We start from the raw sequence: 19407 nt of genomic DNA on the forward strand, positions 1-19407 counted from the left end.
CATAATTGCACACTGGGGAACTCTCACCTTGATAGTATTGTCTCGTAGACCACTCACTATTTTCTGATCATCATACTGTAAACAATAAACACCTTTGCTAGTTTCACTCCTGCAGTGGATTCTTTGTAAGCTGTGCCTTCCACAACGCCAGTTTGATTCTATCGTCTGGGGAAGAGAGAAAAACAATTTTAAAGTGTGGAACAAATATCATGGAAATTTTACAGTGATACACTCATGGGACAGAGAAGAGGCTCTAATGCTGAGCCTTTTTATCATTAGATACTCTCAAATGTTTCCCCTCCCAATCTTTAGCTTTCACAATGTATTAAATCCTTCTAAAATTTCACTGTCATTTCCAAAAATCAAAAGCACCAGCTATCAAAAATATAGTATTGTTAATGTAGGGTATGCATGGTAAACTGACTTTTAAATACTTTTAAGATCAATGTCCTTTCTCAATACCTGTAGTCTTAAAAATGTAGAATATGAATGAAATAATAAATAGGGGAATTTGACAATTCTCATATTTTCCATTTTTTATTTACAATAAGCATGGAAGAATTATTGAAGTATATATCATTTATGTAATTTTATTCACCTGGTGCGCCAGTTGCGTCCCTACCTGGACCGAGACGCCCTACGTACAGTCACTCATGCGCTCGTGACCTCCCGGATAGACTACTGCAATGCTTTCTACATGGGGCTGCCCTTGGACGACCACTTGGAGGCTTCAACTGGTGCAGAATGCGGCCGCGCGAGTTGTGATGGGGGTTTCCCGATACTCCCATGTAACACCTCTTCTCCGCGAGCTGCATTGGCTTCCGGTTGCCCTCTGGGTGAGATTCAAGGTGTTGGTGATGTCCTATAGAGCCCTTAATGGCATGGGTCCGGATTATCTTTGGGAGTACCTGCTGCCAGCATCAACTTCCCATCATCCTGTGCGCTCCCACAGGGAGGGCCTCCTCAGGGTGTCGCCAGTCAGGGAGTGCCGGCTGGCGGCCCCCAGGGGGAGGGCATTCTCGGTAGGCGCGCCTGCCCTTTGGAATCAGCTGCCTGTGGAACTCCGGATGGCCTCCGACCTTCGCTCGTTTCGCCGGGACCTAAAAACCTGGCTATTCGAGCTTGCCGGCCTGGACTGAGGGTTTGGGTTTTTAGTTTTTAATTTTCAGGGCTATTTAATTTAATTCTATTTTAACTTTGTATATTGTATTGTTTTAATTGCCCTGTAAACCGCCCTGAGTCCTTCGGGAAATGGGCGGTATATAAATCCAAATAATAAATAAATAAATAAATTATAAGGTTGTTCGGGTTATATATTTCTAATTTTCACTCCAATTCTAAATTAATTTCTTAATATTAAAGTAGGAGTCTGGAACAAAGGCTCTTCTTGATCTTTGAGTTGCATGCTGGGGACCGCAGCACAAAAAACGGACAGAGCCTGGGCAAACTATTATGATTATTTTCCATTTTTAGTAATTTGCCATACTGACATAACAAAAACAAAATTTGAAACATTTAAAGAGGCTTTGAGAGTTGCATCTATTCACTTAACGTTTACCCAGTTTAACTCCAAGAATGCCTGAAGAGAAGAATGGTCCAAGATATCTTCTTGTGACCTGGCCATTTGGAATGAGACAACCCAATGTAGCCATCTCACTGCAGCCATCTTGCTATGGCTAACCTGCCACAGGACAATTCCATGTTGGATAACTCAGTGCGATATTATCCACCACTATTTCTTCTACATTATTTCAATTGACAAAAATGGAAATAATGCAGAAGAAACAATGGCGGATAACATTTATAACATTGATTTATCCTGTGTGGATTGTCCCGTGTTGAGTTGGCTACAGTGAGTTGTCCTAGACCTTGGCCATTAGTTAACCCCACTACCAAACCACCTAGTTTTAACCTGCCTCACTCTGTCTGGACAAAACTGAACAGAATTAGATGTGACACAGGAAGAAATGTCTCTGGCCTCTATCAATGGGGATGGAAATATTCCCCTTGGTGTGACTGTGGTGCTGATATGCAAACTATTAAATACATTGTGCAAAACTCCCCATGACGTGCATTCTCTGATTCTTTAGAAGATCTGCACAAAGTAATGACAAAGACGATTGCCTGGATAGCTGAGTTGGCTATCCAGTTATGAGGCTGCTGCCATAGCCCCATACAAATTTTGTATATAATTACATGGATTTTGTGCACATGTTTACTTCTCTCTGTCAAGTTTTTGTCATAAAATAAAAAGTTGCACCTAAAAATTTGAGAGGCCAGATTGTGTATGTCTGGACCACAGTATCTGAACACCATGCAATGAATAGAGATACTAATTATAAATTGATCCAGCCTACAAGATATGTAAGTGATTCAAAAGCAAACTAATGCATGTTTATGTGAAGTAACATATGATTTTTAGGAAAATGTATAGACTACATATTCCTTTTTATCTCTATGCAAACACATATTGCATTTGGCTGGATGTAGGAAAGTCATAGAAGCATTCCAAATGAGCCTAAATTAAGGGTTAATACCCCATGCTACCCAGCTACTTCCTTCATGTGTTTCCTCCGATTCTTACCTCTATATCTTGTATAATTTTGGGATAAAGTGCTCTGTAGAATGAATTTGGTGGTATTATCCCATCAGGTGGTTTGTTTCTAAAAATATATTGTCCCCTTAAAGAAAGATATGAAATATTATTAATTTCAGTTGTCTAATTTAATTTTGTACAAGTTTGTTTAATATTTCAAAGATTCCAGCTGCTTGGTAAAGAGAAAGTTTATTATAAAAAAAGTAGAAAAGATGATTTATTTTCCCCTTTAATGCTGCCTTTTGTAGTGGGGCAATTGCACCAGGAAGAACAGCAGATTATGAATAAAAGAATAAAGGAACTGTTGGAAAAATACCCACAGGTATCAGTTTTGATAAGGAACACATCTCTGCTAGTTGTCATTGGACAATAGGGGAAATAATTTGCTTTAGCGTTGAAACTAGCGTTGTAGGTCATAAATGCTTTAGGAGAAAGTTTCAAAACTTTCCTTCCAGAGAGACTCTGATTTTCTTCAAGAAAACTGATTAAACAATATGCACTATGGATGCCAGCTTCCAAAGGTTAAATTCAGTGATATGCAATGTGTGGTGTGTAGACCTTACAAAACATCTCAGCACTTTCTTTTCAGGGCTGCCTCAGAACTGTATCACTGAAACTGAGGAACAAGCTCTCACACTATGGCAGCAAATGTTTCTTATTTTAAAATAAACAAGCAGTACAAGTAATTCTTGACTTATAAGTTCATTTACATTATTGAAAAACTACACTTATGACACGTGCCTGAAGTTATGGCCATTTTAGTACCTCTCTGGTCATGAGTTCAAAACTCAGGGAACTGGCAGCCTGCCTGCACTTAATGACCACAAAGGTTTTCTAACTCCTCAACCCACCTATTTTTCCCCATGTCTGCCCTTTGGCCATCCTGCACTCTTATCTTGTGAGTTAGCAAACAGCCTCAGAAAACCGCAGCCACCCCAGCCCAGTCCCAGCAGTTGCCCACATCACCCTGTACTCCGAGATCCCTGTGGCCCTGTGCTTCGATTCCCCAGCTCACCTTCTCCGTTTTCTTGTTCCTGCTGCCGATGAGACATGCTTGGCCTGGCTGCTTGGCCAAGGTTCAGCTGCAAAAAGAAAGGGAGGGGGAGCCAAAAAGCACTCCCTGAGTAGCATTGTGCCAAAAACACCCTTTGTAAAAAAAGCTCCTGGAGTGGGATGCACCAAAATGCCCCTCCTTTCTATATTCATAAAAATCAGCCATGGATCAGGATTAGAAAGTGATCTGGAAGCGGAGAACAGCTAGAGATGAGAAGGCCCCTCATAAGAGGACTGGAAACCAGGTAGATTTTGGCAGGGCAAGAGTTAGACTCTGAGACACCTCCTTTGCCCAACCTTCCACTCTGTTTTCCTGGCTACCAGTCTCATGGTGGATGAAGCAGTAGGCTGGAGATGGGCATGATGCATGGGACAGCAGAAGTCCTTGGCGTGAAGAGCAAGTGAAATGAATGGACTCTGTCATTAAACTCAGCTAATTGACGGGTGCTTTGAAGTAATCTTTTCCAGCTCAATATAAAAGAACGGAGATCAACTGAAGAATGTATGGCAGGGCAGCTACGCCCAAAGCAACATTTTGGCACGCTGAGCTCCAGGAACTTTTTACAAAGGAGTATTTTAGTGTGTTGCCACTCAAAGATTACTTTCAGCTTTTTTCCCCCTTCTGCATCTGAAGCCTAGCCTGGCCCAGCAGTTAGGCTGAGCCAGGCATACCTTGTCAGCAACGGGAGCAAGAGGGGTCTGGTAGTGCAGGACAACAAGGCTGATCGCAGGTGGGATTAAATTGGTGTGGGTCACAGCTTACTGGAACATGGCAAACAGCTCCAGAGTCACATTTCTGAGGCTGCTTGATAAGTCACAAGGCAGAGTGCAAGTTGGCCAAAGGGCAGAGATGAGGTGAGACAGGTTGGATAGGGTGAGTTGGAGGCAGCCTCTTACCTTACCGAGGCTCGGGGCTGGGAGTGACCAGGACCACAATGGCATTTATTGGTGTAGGTAGTCACTTAAAAACCCATAATATATATATATAGCCAAAAAACCCCAAAACCTATGTCCTGTAATGTGCTGTTAGAGAGGAATAATATTTTTTCCCATTTGCAATTCACTGAAAAACACTATTCTGCAATTTTCTCTAGACTGGCTTTAAAAAATTACTTAGATTGCCTCTATTACCACAGGGACATTTAAATAAGAGATCTTAAAATGAGAGTGACATCAGGAGAGAACCTTGGTGAGCAGCATATTCTTTATAGTACAATTATTTTGAGGCCAAGCCCTATAGTAAAAATTATCAGTCAATTTACACAGTCTTACAAATACATTTTACTGGTTCTTCTAGCTATTGGTAAACAGCATGGTTTCTTCTTTGAACTGATCCGGTTTTGGAATGGATGTGTTTTAAAGAGCAATGGGATCAAATTTCTCCAATGGCATAGTTTTAAATATATTCCCATTTTAAAATTAAGAGGCTACCCAGTACTGTGCAGAAACAAAGAACTCCGCAATGGACATTTTTATGTCTGCAAAACTGAGGTGGACACAAATCTATAAGTACAATCCTGGCATCTGATGTATGACATTTAAATCTTTACTCTCCCTTTTATAACTGTCTTGTAATAATTCACAGACCAGTTTATTCCACGTATAAATCTCTTCCTTCCTATATCCTTTGAAACTGTATTAAGAAGCCTCTTTGTACATGATATGACACATGCAAGGTATCCTGTTTAAAAAATTACAGGAGTGGTAAAAATCTGGATAAAACAACCCATTGAAAACTTCTAATCTTAAATTTCCCAAAATACATTTTGTGAATTGCAAGGTCTTTACTGATGTGAAGAACATTAGTAAACAGAAATGTTGGGATTTCCTGAGAATATATTAGTAAATAAAACATTCAGCTAGGTTACAAAATGATTTATCACCAACATATTTTCTACATATCATGTTGGATATATGTTATTTTACATCTTGGGCTTTTGACAGCTTATTACTATTTTACATTTTCATGCTGGAAAAAGTAGAAACTACAGAAGACATGCTACTTGATCATTCCTTTGCAACTATAATGAATCAGTTTTGTTAAATCTACTAACCAACTGATAAAAAAATTAAAAAGATAGATTAAGGAAAGACACAGATGTGGTTTAATAATCATATAAAAGCAACTGTGGACTGTGTAGGTGGCTTTTGAAGAGAGAGAGAGAAAAACAATTTACTGAGAAATTAAACAGAATGAAATAATATGTGACACAGGGGCTCTGACCCTGATCAGATTTCAAGTTGTCTGCATTTCTCTAGCAAAGAATAACATTTTTCAAACCTCCATTTGTTGTATGTGTGTAGCACAGCAATCTAAAAATATTTGCTTTGTTATATAGTAGCAAACATACCTCTTGCCTTAATAGTTGTTTCTTCTAAGGAGAATCAAAGAGAGGAGAGTGATATAGCTTAGGTAAATATTATTAATTTACAACCCACTTTCTATGGCTAAAGAAATAATGTTTTTTTTTAATCTCATGCTTGGCACAGAACTTTAGGAAATAAATTTCTAATATTATCAGAAAACTGTTAGAACCTGTTATTGCTCAGTTTACTGCTTGATGTGTTGTCTACATATCATTAAGATCTCCACAAATGGAATCTGATTTAATTCTTAAACTAAACTACATTTCCCTATACTAAGTTTTGAAGATGCAGATAATGGTAATTGTCATGTCTGCTGTTAAAAATACTATGAAAAAAGGCAATTTGGGTGTACACTTACTACTAAAGCTGGGTGCAGTTGCATTTTAGAATATTTCACAAACATTTTTTTTCCTAATCTATTGAACGTCAACATATTAATGGTATCGAGGCTTTTTAAATTCTTTTAATAGTTTTTGCACTTGCAAATTGTGGCAGTATTATTATTATTATTTAAATAAATAAAAGCTAAAATGCCTTGGCTATCACTTTGTCTTGTTTATGAAATATTTATATCCAAATATCTCCAGAAAACTGTGGAGGCCCAATGAATAGAAAATTGTATATTAAAGGGGTTATCCCAGGAGGGAAGCATCTAATAAAATGTTAATAGTAGAACATCAGACTTGGTCCTGCATGTGAAATAGATGATGAATACTATCTGAATTTTAGATGCTAATTGCTTAGTAGTGGTTATTCCAGGTTTTATGAGCAAAGATTACATTTCCAAATGAAAAGATCTGTTTAAAAAAAACCCAACTGACATCCTATTCATAACACGTCATCTATTTCTGAGTTCTAAAAATTTGTTTACTCGTTAATATAGTAATTGGATTCTGATTATTCTTTAGGTATGTGTCACAGACTTAAGTTACAGAATGGAAGAATACTATACCTCACTGATTTTAATATATATGCATCCCACCACTCAAATCCTTAAAAGGTGTTACATCTATTTGTTACATTGGTTTCAAATGGTATAATATGAGAACTGTAAAGTGTAATAGGCTCAGTTAAATCCTGTGGTGCATTCTTTGCCTTTCGGCCTCTAGGCTAGCAGATGAAATATATCTGGAGAAAAGTGCTAGAGAAGAAAAAAGTGCAGTTAAAAAAAAAGATGAGCTCTCAGGTGTTTTGACAGAATGGTGCATCTCTGACATTAGACAAATCTGATAAAAAAAAAGGTCTCCATGTCATCTATATGGCAATCCACTCTCAGGGCTGGATCCAGATTTTGATCCTTTAAGGGCAATGAAACCTTGTCCAAAAGAGGCATGCCAAATTCTACAGATTCTGGATGTGAAGTGGCCATAAAGGGCCAATAAAATTTCTGTGCTAAGAGAAAAGATTTTCCCACCAAATATTTGAGTTCTGGTTCGGAGAGAAACTACTTTAATGAAGCAGCAGCAGCTGACAGAATGACCACCAGGAAACATAGGACCAATAACCAGAAAATAATGGGAACAGAGATGACTTTTCAGAGTCATCTGAAAAGAAAAGCACTAAAATTACTGCCTATATCAGATGGAAACCGTGCAGTGGGGACAGCTGAAGTTCCACCACAGCAATACTAGGCCAGTATTGTTAGAGTCAGCACAGAGGAACCTAATAATAATAATAATAATAATAATAATAATAATAATAATAATAATAATAATAATAACAACAACAACAACAACAACAACAACAACAACAGGAAGGGATCTTGGAGGTCATCTAGTCCAACCCCCTGATCAGGCAGGAAACCCTATACCATTTCAGACTCTTCTTAAAAACTTCCAGTGTTGGAGCATTCACCGCTTCTGGAGGCAGGTTGTTCCACTGGTTAATTGTTCTAACTGTTCTAAGTAAGGAATTTTCTTCTTAGTTCTAGGTTGCTTCTCTCCTTGATTAGTTTCCATTCATTGCTTCTTGTCCTGCCTTCAGGTGCTTTGGAGAATAGCTTGACTCCCTCTTCTTTGTGGCAAACCCCTGAGATATTGGAGTACTACTATCAGGTCACCCTTAGTCCTTCTTTTCATTAAACTAGACATACCCAATTCCAGCAACCGTTCCTTATATGTTTTAGCCTCCAGTTCCATAATCATCTTTGTTGCTCTTCTCTGTACTCTTTCTAGAGTCTCAATGTTTTTTTTTACATTGTGGTGACCAAAACTGGATGCAGTATTCCAAATGTAGCCTTACCAAGGCATTGTAAAGTGGTATTAATATTTCACGTGTTCTTGATTCTGTTAATGCAGCCTAGCACTGTGTTGGCTTTTTTGGCAGCTGCAGCACACTGTTGGATCATATTTTAGTGATTGTCCACTAGGACTCCAAGATTCCTCTCACAGTTACTACTATTGAGCAAGGTACCACCTATACTATACCTGTACATTTGATTTTTCTTGCCTAAATGTAGAATCTTACTTTTTCACCACTGAATTTCATTTTGTTAGATAGTGTCCTGTATTCAAATCTGTCCAGATCCTTCTGTATCTTAAGCCTATCTTCTAGAGTGCTGGCTATTCCTGCCAGCTTGGTATCATCTGCAAATTTGATGAATTCCCCATCTATCCCCTTGTCCAAATCGTTGATGAAGATGTTGAAGAGCACTGGGCCTAGAACAGAGCCCTGGGGTACCCACTAGACACTTCCCTCCATGTTGATGCAGTTCCTTTGACAACCACACACTGAGTACAGCTGGTCAGCCAGCTACGAATCCATCTGGTGATGATGCTGTCTAACCCACATTTTTCTATCTTATCAAGTAGTAGGTTGTGATCTACTTTATCAAATGCCTTACTGAAGTCCAAGTAAATTATATCTACAGCATTCCTCTGGTCCACTAATGTTGTCACTTGGTCAAAGAATGCAATAAGATTTGTCTGGCATGATCTGTTTTTGACAAACCCATGTTGGCTTTTAGTAATGACTTTGATTGCCTCTAGGTGTTTGCTGATTCATTGTTTATCTTTTCCAGAATCTTTCCAGGTATTAAGGTCAGGCTGATAAGTCTGTAGTTTCCTGGATCTATTTTTCCCCTTTTTTGAAGATGGGAACTACATCAGCTCTCTTCCAGTCCTCTGGTAGTTCCCCAGTGCTCCAGGATCTTTGAAAAATATAGTTCAGTGGTTCTGAGATCATGTCTGCCAGTTCCTTGGGAATCTTGGGGTGTAATCCATCTGGTCCTGGTGATTTGAACTTGTCTAGGCTGGACAGGTGCTTACTTACCATTTTCTTGCCTATCTTAACTTGTGTTTCTAATCTGTTTTTTATGGTACTGTTTTTGATAGGTTGGACTGGGTTTTTTTACCTTTGTGTAAAGACAGATGCAAAAACCGAGTTAAATAGTTCTGCTTTCTCCCTGTTGCTTGTCACCTTCTTGCCACTTTCCCCCACTAGTGGACCAATCATTTCCTTAACTTTTTTCTTGTTTTTTACATGTTGAAAGAAGCTCTTTTTTTTGTTATTTTTGACTTTGGTCACAAGCCTTAGTTCATTTTGAGCCTTAGCTTTCCTCACTTCATCTTTGCAGGCTCAGCTATTTGTTGATATTCTGCCTTAGTTATGTGCCCCTCTTTCCACTTTCTATACTTGTCCTTTTTATCTTTCAATTTATCAGAGTTCTTTATGCAGCCATGCTGTTATTTTTCTTCCTTGTTGGTATTGTGCAAGATTGGGCTTTTATTATCTCACTTTTCAAAATTTCCCAAGCTTCTTGAGCTGTTTTCCCCTTGAGGATTCTCATCCATGGAATTCTTCCCAAGCTCTCTTTAAGTTTATTGAAATTAGCTCTCTTAAAGTCCAAGACTCTAGTTTGTCTTCTATTGCTTGTTTCCCTAATGTTGAATTCCAATATTGCATGATCACTTCTCCACAACGTTCCTGTGGCTTCAACACCTTCTATCATTTCATCTCTGTTAGTGAGGATTAGATCCAATATGGCTAATCCCCTAGTTCCCTTCTCTACAATTTGGGAGAGAAAGTTGTCTGCTAGGTTTGTCAGGAATTTGTTTGATCTTCCACTTGGTGCAGAGTTTGTCTCCTCTTATGAGGCAACATGGTGGCAATCTCTGTTGCTTAAGAAGAAGTGCTTTTGTTTTACCCGAGTTCTACATTAATTCTAGCTTGCCTTTACTTGGTGACTATAGTAAGGATAATTTTTGGATGGGAATGAGGGAGAAAGAAAGAAATAGCGGCCTGAAAAATATTGATGTCAGGAGTCTTAAGAAAACCTACTGCCTTCAGTGAGCAACTAAGTAGTTGTACCCTGCCTCCTGATGAAGATGATGTGCCTGCTGCCAGTGGCTTCTGGAATGAATTCTAGAATTAAGAGAAAACACGTATCCTCACAAAATAGTAACAAGGAAAATAAGAAATACATATATTAAAGGATATTCTCCAATTTTCAGGTAAAATGATCAAACTATCACTGGCATCTACTTCCCCTACTGAGCAGATGTATGTTTGATACTCTCACCATCCTCTTCGCTCCGCCAAACCCCTCCACAATGAGTCTGTACGGACCATCCTCTCAATCAGTTTCTTCCACAGCATACCATCAGACGTCACCCGGTACCATTCCTTGCACACAAGTTCAACAGAACACAAAGATTTGGCATCCAAATAAGACAGAATATTCTCAGCAATGTGATCCAGGCCTCGAGCTGGAAAAAAAGTAAAAGAATTAGTGGTCACTGGGGATCACACTAGGAGATCATATGTTACAAACACATTTTCATCTTCATCCCTGCTCATTCCATTTGTTGTATTAAGAACTGGAATGTCTGGATAGAAAATAGCTTCATGTTAACTTCAAGAATGAGTAGCTTCCTCTGGGTAAGAAACAGCAAAGCATTTAAGATGATAAAGAATTCAGAAAGTCATTCCAATCTATTTCTATTGGTTTCTAGCACTAGAGGGATGTTCTACGGAAGACTTTTCTCACTTGATGCATTCTACAAAATCTTGGTATATTAGGACCATTTCTCATTTTGCTACTACAGCTTTTTTTTATTCCAACAGTTCAAATGCTACTTTGCGCTAAAATTAAAGACTTTTCATGCAATGAAGAACTTATGTTCCTAATATGGACCCCCCAAGAAGCAGTACCTGGTAAGAACAGTTATGCGACTGTAACAAGTATATGTTTGTCTGGCCGTCTGTTATTTATTTAGTTTTAAAAGAAAACACAGACAATTGAACATTGACAATTGTGATGTTCTGCAATTTTGGAGAAATTAGAATATGAGAATTTCACATATTGATGACGTTCTACCAAAGAATATGTAAGCAGACCACAATTAATCATTAAATTACAATTAATCTAATCATGTTTGGAAGAATCACCCCATATCATTTTGGTTTTGGGCTGACATCAAGTTTTTCATACTATACATAAAATCTTTACAGATTGAGAACTCTACTATCTACAGCTACAATATACCCTATACAGCAAGGGGCTGTCTTCTCCATGTTTTCCCTATATATAATATCTGGATTGAGTTGCCTGTTACTCTTATGGACACATCCCTTCTGGGAATCCACCTCCTTACTACATTCCATCACACAAGGCCTAAATACAAGCTGAATATATACTTTATAGAATTAAAAGAACACATAGCATTATCTCAATTGGGGGTATACTATTGTCAATAATTTTGAGGAAGTCATCTATGAGACTTGGGTCAATTCAGTTTCTTAGAGTACAGTATCTACTGAACATTCCAAATGAGATCAAATGCTTCATTTCCGCTTGTTACAAATGATCCAAAAACTGAGACTCATTGATTAGTAGCAATGGTGGAGCATGTAAATAACAAGAATATTTTGGGATACTCAAGATCATATTTGTTGTTGTTAGTTGCAAAGTCGTGTCCGACCCATCGCGACCCTATGGACAATGTTCCTCCATGCCTTCCTGTCCTCTACCATCTTCTGGAGTCCATTTAAGCTCACGCCTACTGCTTCAGTGACTCCATCCAGCCACCTCATTCTCTGTCGTCCCCTTCTTAAATTGCCCTCAATCTTTCCCAGCATTAGGCTCTTCTCCAGTGAGTCCTTCCTTCTCATTAGGTGGCCAAAGTATTTGAGTTTTAGCTTCAGGATCTGGCCTTCTAAAGAGCAGTCAGGGTTGATCTCCTCTAGGACTGACCAGTTTGATCGCCTTGCAGTCCAAGGGACTCGCAGGAGTCTTCTCCAGCACCATAGTTCAAAGGCTTCAATTCTTTGGCGCTCAGCCTTTCTTATGGTCCAGCTTTCACTGCCATACATTGCAACTGGGAAGACCATAGCCTTGACTATACGCACTTTTGTTGACAGGGTGATGTCTCTGCTTTTTAGTGTGCTGTCTAGATTTGCCATGGCTTTCCTCCCCAGGAGCAAGCGTCTTTTAATTTCTTGGCTACAGTCCCCATCTGCAGTGATCTTGGAACCCAGGAAAATAAAATCTGTCACTACCTCCATTTCTTCCCCATCTATTTGCCAGGAATTGAGAGGGCCAGATGCCATGATCTTGGTTTTCTTAATGTTAAGTTTCAACCCAAGTTTTGCACTCTCCTTCTTCACTCGCAACAAGAGGCTCTTTAGTTCCTCTTCACTTTCTGCCATTAGAGTGGTATCATCTGCATATCTTAGGTTGTTGATGTTTCTTCCGGCAATCTTAATTCCAACTTTTGATTTATCTAGCCCTGCCTTTCTCATGATGTGCTCTGCATATAAGTTAAATAGGCAAGGCGACAGTATACAGCCTTGCCGGACTCCTTTCCCAATTTTGAACCAATCAGTGGTTCCATGTCCAGTTCTCACTGTTGCTTCTTGGCCCGCATATAGATTTCTCAAGAGACAAATAAGATGGTCTGGTATGCCCATCTCTTTAAGGACTTGCCACAGTTTGTTATGATCCACACAATCAAAGGCTTTAGCATAGTCAATGAAGCAGAAGTAGATGTTTTTCTGGAACTCTCTAGCTTTCTCCATGATCCAGCGTATGTTAGCAATTTGATCTCTAGTTCCCCTGCCTCTTCGAAATCCTGCCTGTACTTCTGGTAGTTCTCGATCCACATACTGCTGGAGTCTAGCTTGTAGAATTTTAAGCATAACTTTACTAGCATGAGAAATGAGTGCAATGGTCATTTAAGATCCTATGCCTATACTATTTAAGATCATATGCCTATACTTAAATAGACATACATGAAAGGCTTCTAAGAATCAGATGATTCTTAACAGGATTAAGCAGGTTATTATGTACCAAATGTTTCCTGTTCAGGACAGACAAGCAAAAAAAATTCTCAATAATGACCTTCTCAAGCATCTGAGTAATTTTTATTTCTTTCTACCATGTCTCTTCCAGCAAATTCATTAAGAGCAAATTGGAGAAGTGAAAAGTAACATCTAAAACAGTTACACTGAAGTATGTGAAACTGGGCTTTAAAATAGTTGAAATGAAAAATAAAATAAAATTAAGCTGAGAAATTATACTTAAGCAGTACAACAAATCTTCCAAAGAAGTTATTAGATATTAGCAGCAATCTATTGCTTCATATTCTAAAGCTTTTAATTTAATTTAAGATCAACTAATTTTTAAATCCAGAAATCCTTTATTGACTTTTTGCTAAAAGAAGAAAAAAAATGAAATGGCGATTTAGGGATTTAAGATGAGAAATAAATAAGGGGTTGAAGAAATTTCTGGAATAGTTAAGAGAGAGGAGAGATGATAGGCTTGTTAATATGTACTATTGAAAAGTACACTGGAAGTCATATTTCCTTCCTTCCTTCCTTCCTTCCTTCCTTCCTTCCTTCCTTCCTTCCTTCCTTCCTTCCTTCCTTCCCTCCCTCCCTCCCCATCCCTTTTAATTAAACATTAACTTTAGATCCAAATGAGATCTAAAGAATAATTTTGCAGTATTGTTACTCTATATAGAATCACATTATTTTAGTAAGTAATACTTCAGATTTCCTCCCCTCTGTTTTACATTTTACTACTTCCAATACTAATTATTAAAACTGGATTAATCTTAATTTAATACCAGGTTTAGGTATGAGTAATTAGAACCCGTTTTAAAAGATCAAGCAAAATAAATGTGCTCAAATTGTGTTCGACTCTTGGGAGCTACATTCATGCAGGGTTTTTTGTTTGGCAGTCTTATACAAATTATTTGTCACTGCCTTTTTTCAGGATATTGTTTTAATTTCAATGCAACATAGTCAATGGGTTTGAAATCTGTGACTTCAGCTAAGAACTAACTCAGATCAGCGCTGCTTAGCTTTTGAGCTCAAACAAGGTTGGCTAAATGCTGAATTTGCTAAGATGCCAACCAAAATACCTCTATGTCTCTTTTAAGTAGGAAACAGTCCAGTTATTTTTTAGAATGTGACTTTTAATTATTGTTATCCTGTCTTAATCATTATCATAAGTATCTCAAGGCGGCAAACATACCTAATACTCCTTCTTTCTAAAAGGTAAAGGTAAAGGTTCCCCCGCACATGTGTGCTAGTCGTTTCCGACTCTAGGGGCTCATCTCCGTTTCAAAGCCGAAGAGCCAGCGCTTGTCCGAGGATGTCTCCGTGGTCATGTGGCCGGCATGACTAGACGCCAAAGGCGCACGGAACGCTGTTACCTTCCCACCGGAGTAGTCCCTATTTTTCTACTTGCATTTTGACGTGCTTTCGAACTGCTAGGTTGGCAGAAGTCCTTCTTTCTATATTCCCCATAAAAACAATCTGTCAGATGAGGTGAGCTAAGAGAGAGCACTCAGCTGGCTGCTTTCATGCCTAGTGCAGAACTAGAACTCACAGTCTCCTGATTTCTAGCCTGGTGCCTAAACCACTAGACCAAACTTAATCAAAATAAGCCCAAATAATTTAAACTTCTGGCAGAAAATGCACTTCCAAATAAAAACAAGCACATCTCTTTGTGTGCTCCAAATAAAATACCTGGTAATGCTGTGATGAAGTCCCTCTGCAACATAGGTTTCAAGTATGAATTTATGTGCCCATGTTGATAATGACACATCTGAGAGATAAGATGTTCCACAAATTCTACCTGGTCAGACTCTGACCACTGCTCAAAATACTTGATACAGAGCTCCCTTTCTTTTTCATAGCTTGCAGACAACTTTCTTTGTTTTGGCACAATCATGCTTGAAGTACCATTGGCAAGTTTTGTCTATGGAAGAAATAAACACACACAAAAAAAATTATTTTAAAGCAGCGATATAATCTGGAATTCTTAAAAAACAATATTCTAGCATGTGACTACTCAGGTGATAGGAAATTCATCTAGGCCTTAATATGCAGTTTAAATTGCTACCAGAGTCTAACAGTGTAATCACCTTAATATACAATTGAAATGGCTACCAGATTCTTACTGTATAATTCAATGTACAAATATATTCATGTACTTTTAACAATTTTATGATAGATACTTTAAGAGAAAGTGAACTGTTGATAAATAGAAAATACATAAAATATATGTGTATGTGTGTGCATTGTATATGTATATATTAGTTTTTCCCCCAATCTTTATTACAGCATAAGTTATATGATGAAATATAGGTATACCCCAACAACTAAGTATTCTCTTATGGTCTTACCTGGTATCTGAGATTAAAATCAGAGGCTTTTCTTGAAGAGGTTTTCTAGCCTTTCATTGTTCAGTTCTTGTTTGAAAATAAGTCATTTGTTAGTTTACTCCAGAATTTAACTGAATTGTTTAAACATTTTGAATATGAAATGGCTGTAACTGGCAAATCTATTTCCCCATTTATTTGACCATATTTCTTTCACAGACATCATGGTTTCTCCAAGCAGGCTTTTCTAGCAATAACCCACCCCCCATTATATGGTGTCATTCATTGGATCATTATGAAACAAGGGAAATGGTAGTCTATATGATCAACTGTTATTTTTCTTTCCCATGTTGCATTATTTATTTGAGCCTTGAGAGATGATGGGTAGGAGAATGCTGGAGTTATGCAAGAGTCTTAAGGAACCTGTTCTCCACTTGAGAGGTTTCAATGTTCATTATGAGAATGGCTTTAGTTCCAGTCAAGTATATGACTGAATAAGATGAAACTGAGCTAAACTAAAAATTTTTATTGTGGAGACTTGGAACTTCACCTAAAGGCAATACTTACAAACTTTATAGAGCAAAGTCCACTTTTGAATTGTTTGCTTTCATTTGTAGCCCATTATGACACTGATTCTATACCATCAAATGCCCATCACCTATACAATAATCCTGTTAACATCTGCTTTCTGTTGCATCCTATAATAAGCATTCTGAAGAGGATTCTAAAGGGTAGCTGAATTACTCTGTAACAGCAAAAACAACAAGAATCTTGTGTCACCTCTCGACTAAAAATGTATTATGGCTTGTTTTCAATGGCTGCAATCTGCTAGGATAATTACCTCTAAAGGATGGTTTCTCTGAACTTGTGAACAAGCTAAACAGTCAGCATGAGTTTGCCACTAAAAACCATGAGGTGAATCATATGCGCAAGGGTATCTTCAAGATAAAAAATAGGGCATGTTTTCCATTTCAATACTTATCTTGCTCTTTGTGGATTATTTGATGTTAAATAAAACTCACAATTTACTTGCTATATATTTTACTATTCTGGTCTGAATATAGAGATTTCAAAAGAGATACAAATTCTATCACCCAAATTCTAGACAAATTATGCAGAGAAAGCCAGTGTAATTCAAAGAGAGGAAATATCTCAGTTGGTTATCAATTTCTGGCTTTGGGGTAGTAGTCATTTCAGTCTTCTGTGCTTCATGGAAGATGGAATTCCTAAAATATAACTTTTCACAATTTTTAATTATTCCTACCCATATGTGTACTAACACCAGTGTCTATTCTTCAATCTCCAAAGTAGCTGTAAAACATAAATTCCCCTACCCATAAAACATTGTTTGTCCTTTCAAATTAGCGTTAACTCCTGGTGACTGCCTGGACAAATCCCTGCTGTTTTCTTGGCAAGATTTTTGGAAGTGGTTTGCCATTGTCTCTTTCATAGGGCTGAAAGTAAATGACTGGCTTTGTTATTAAGTAGAGTAGGATTTATGGCTTTCGAATTTCTGGCCTGTGTCTTAACCACTATATGGCACACAAAACATGGAATTAGTATCATACGTAGTTGTGGAAGATCTATGGAAAAAAGAAACAACTTTCTTTCCAAAAATAGTTTTCTTCTTGAAGCAGGAAAGAAAACAAATGTCATGGTTCCGACAGAGATGAATAAAGCAGAACTCCGAGGCTTGCAAATTCCTCAAAGAACATGTTTATTAGTTACAATGTATCAGCATGTCAAAAGTAAAACCAAGTCTGGATACAGAAGCAACAATTCCCCAACACAAAGTTAAATGTCCCACCCACAAAAGCTATGTAAGCAACTACGTTGCCCAATATAATTATTTGGTGGGCTTTTTATGAAACGCCCAGTCTCTAGTCTTGGGAGCAGCTGATGACCTTGGTTCCCACAGGACAAAATATTATTTTGACTAGTGAAGCATCTGGGCAACCCCCCTCCCTCTGTTCTACGTGGCAACCTCAAATGAGAAGGAAAATGGCTGCAACCATGCTCATTTGTAAAGTTGACAATAAATTGGTAACTGTCAGCAAAATAACTGTTTGGTTACTTGAGAAGTAATGTGAAGTTATCAGTGATGATTGTCTTGAAAAATTCTGCAATATATATTGGTAGGAAAAATTAACTACTGTACTGAAGTATCAGGTGTACACCAACACCTAAGCAGTATATTGTAGGTGTATACTAATGCTCCAATTAACATGAAAAACAAATTGTGAGAGGAAAGAATAGTTTAATTTTCAGACAGACCAATCCGACTATGAGGGCCTAAGAACAAATGCAATTAAGTGAAGGGGGTCGGGGGGGAATGTCACAGCAGAGGACAGAAATGGTTGCAGAGCTGCTGAACAGTGCCTTTTTTCAACATCCTGACTAATTTCATTAATATCTTTCTCCCATATAAGCTGTAAAATCAAGAATAGCAGTTCAAGAATAAAACATAGTAGGATGGGTACTTCAATATCTTCTTTCTATGCAATTACTAAGCAAATCCTGTTTTAATGTGAATAGAACAGAATAGAATTCTTTATTGGCAAAGTGTGACTGGACACACAAGGAATTTGTCTTTAGTGCATAAGCATAACATGTTAACATTAACACATTTAACATATTGCTGCCATCATGCATTTAGTACCTCAGTATCATGGCATTTATATGTATTGTAGTTGCTCAGCTCAAAAGTTTTAAACCTAGATCAGTTACATGTTCCATTTACGCTTCCAATTTTATTGCGAAGTAGACTACCAGGACTATGAGCAGCATACTACCATGTTCTACTAGTTTTCATAAAATAAGGCATTGTATCATTGTAGTATCTCATTGGTGCCATTTGTAAATAACTAGTCTTCTATACAAGGACATTATATTGATCTCAAGGAGCATACAAGAAGTTTCTGCTGAGCTTTCTACAGCAAGAACTGGTAGTTAATGTGTTATATGTGCAATGGAACTGAAGCTAAGATAAAAAGAAAAACTTAATCAACTAATAATTTAGAAAGGGACATATTTAATAGAATAAACATTGGATAGTCACATACTATGACCAAAGGATAATTAGCTTTTCTAGTGGTAAATTTCAAAATGATTTCCTGTCCCTGCCTCTTAAACTAAAGTACCAAATATACATTCCTCAACCCTCATCTCAGATATAATAGTTGTACTGCTACAAAATCCATAGTCCATATTTTAATTGACTAATTCAAAAAAATATTCAAATGGCATTTGCCTAGTGAAAGATATGGATTAAAGCTTTGCTGGATGTGCACAAACATTGCATGAGCTTAAAAGAATCGACCAATTGGGGACAATATTTGTATTAGCCAATGCTCAGCAAAGAGGGTTAAGGCCAAACGTTTCCCTCTTATGGTTAACAGGATGTGTGGGAGATGTAATGGGAATTGCTTTAATGCAAGTTATCCATAGGCAACTTATTTAAATAAACCTATACTACATACTGAGAAACAAATTGTTAAGGAGATGAACCATTCTCATTGGATAAGCAAAAAAATAAAACAGGGCAAAACTGTAGTAACAAGGGAACAGTCCACATATCAGGCTGTGAATTTAACATAGAGAAAATAGCAAATAAAATAAAATAAAATCCTAACTATATGCAACAACAACAAAAGGCTCATAGTTAAATTAATTGAGGGAAGGTGGGGAATTTTTTCACAGCAGGGAACTTCTGCTAACCATTGCTTTGCTTGGACTGTTAAGCTGACCCTAATAATTGAAATGAGAAGCATTTTTAACATATTT

At 37.7% G+C, this 19407-nt stretch overlaps 1 protein-coding gene across 7 annotated transcripts in view; it reads right to left on the reverse strand.

The window, feature by feature from the left end:
• BTRC (beta-transducin repeat containing E3 ubiquitin protein ligase) overlaps window positions 1-19407 on the reverse strand; it is a 178696-nt gene that overhangs the window by 26638 nt on the left and 132651 nt on the right. For all 7 annotated transcript variants that reach the window (XM_083364360.1, XM_083364359.1, XM_083364357.1 and 4 more), the window contains 4 exons: window positions 14990-15221; window positions 10536-10722; window positions 2585-2681; window positions 28-165 (listed from right to left, as the gene is read on the reverse strand). In XM_083364360.1, coding sequence (XP_083220486.1) covers window positions 28-165; window positions 2585-2681; window positions 10536-10722; window positions 14990-15221 — 654 coding nt within the window. The remainder of the gene's footprint in view (window positions 1-27; window positions 166-2584; window positions 2682-10535; window positions 10723-14989; window positions 15222-19407) is intronic.

Source organism: Vipera ursinii (genome assembly GCF_947247035.1).
Source record: "Vipera ursinii genome assembly, chromosome: 5".
Classification (NCBI taxonomy): Eukaryota; Metazoa; Chordata; class Lepidosauria; order Squamata; family Viperidae; genus Vipera; species Vipera ursinii.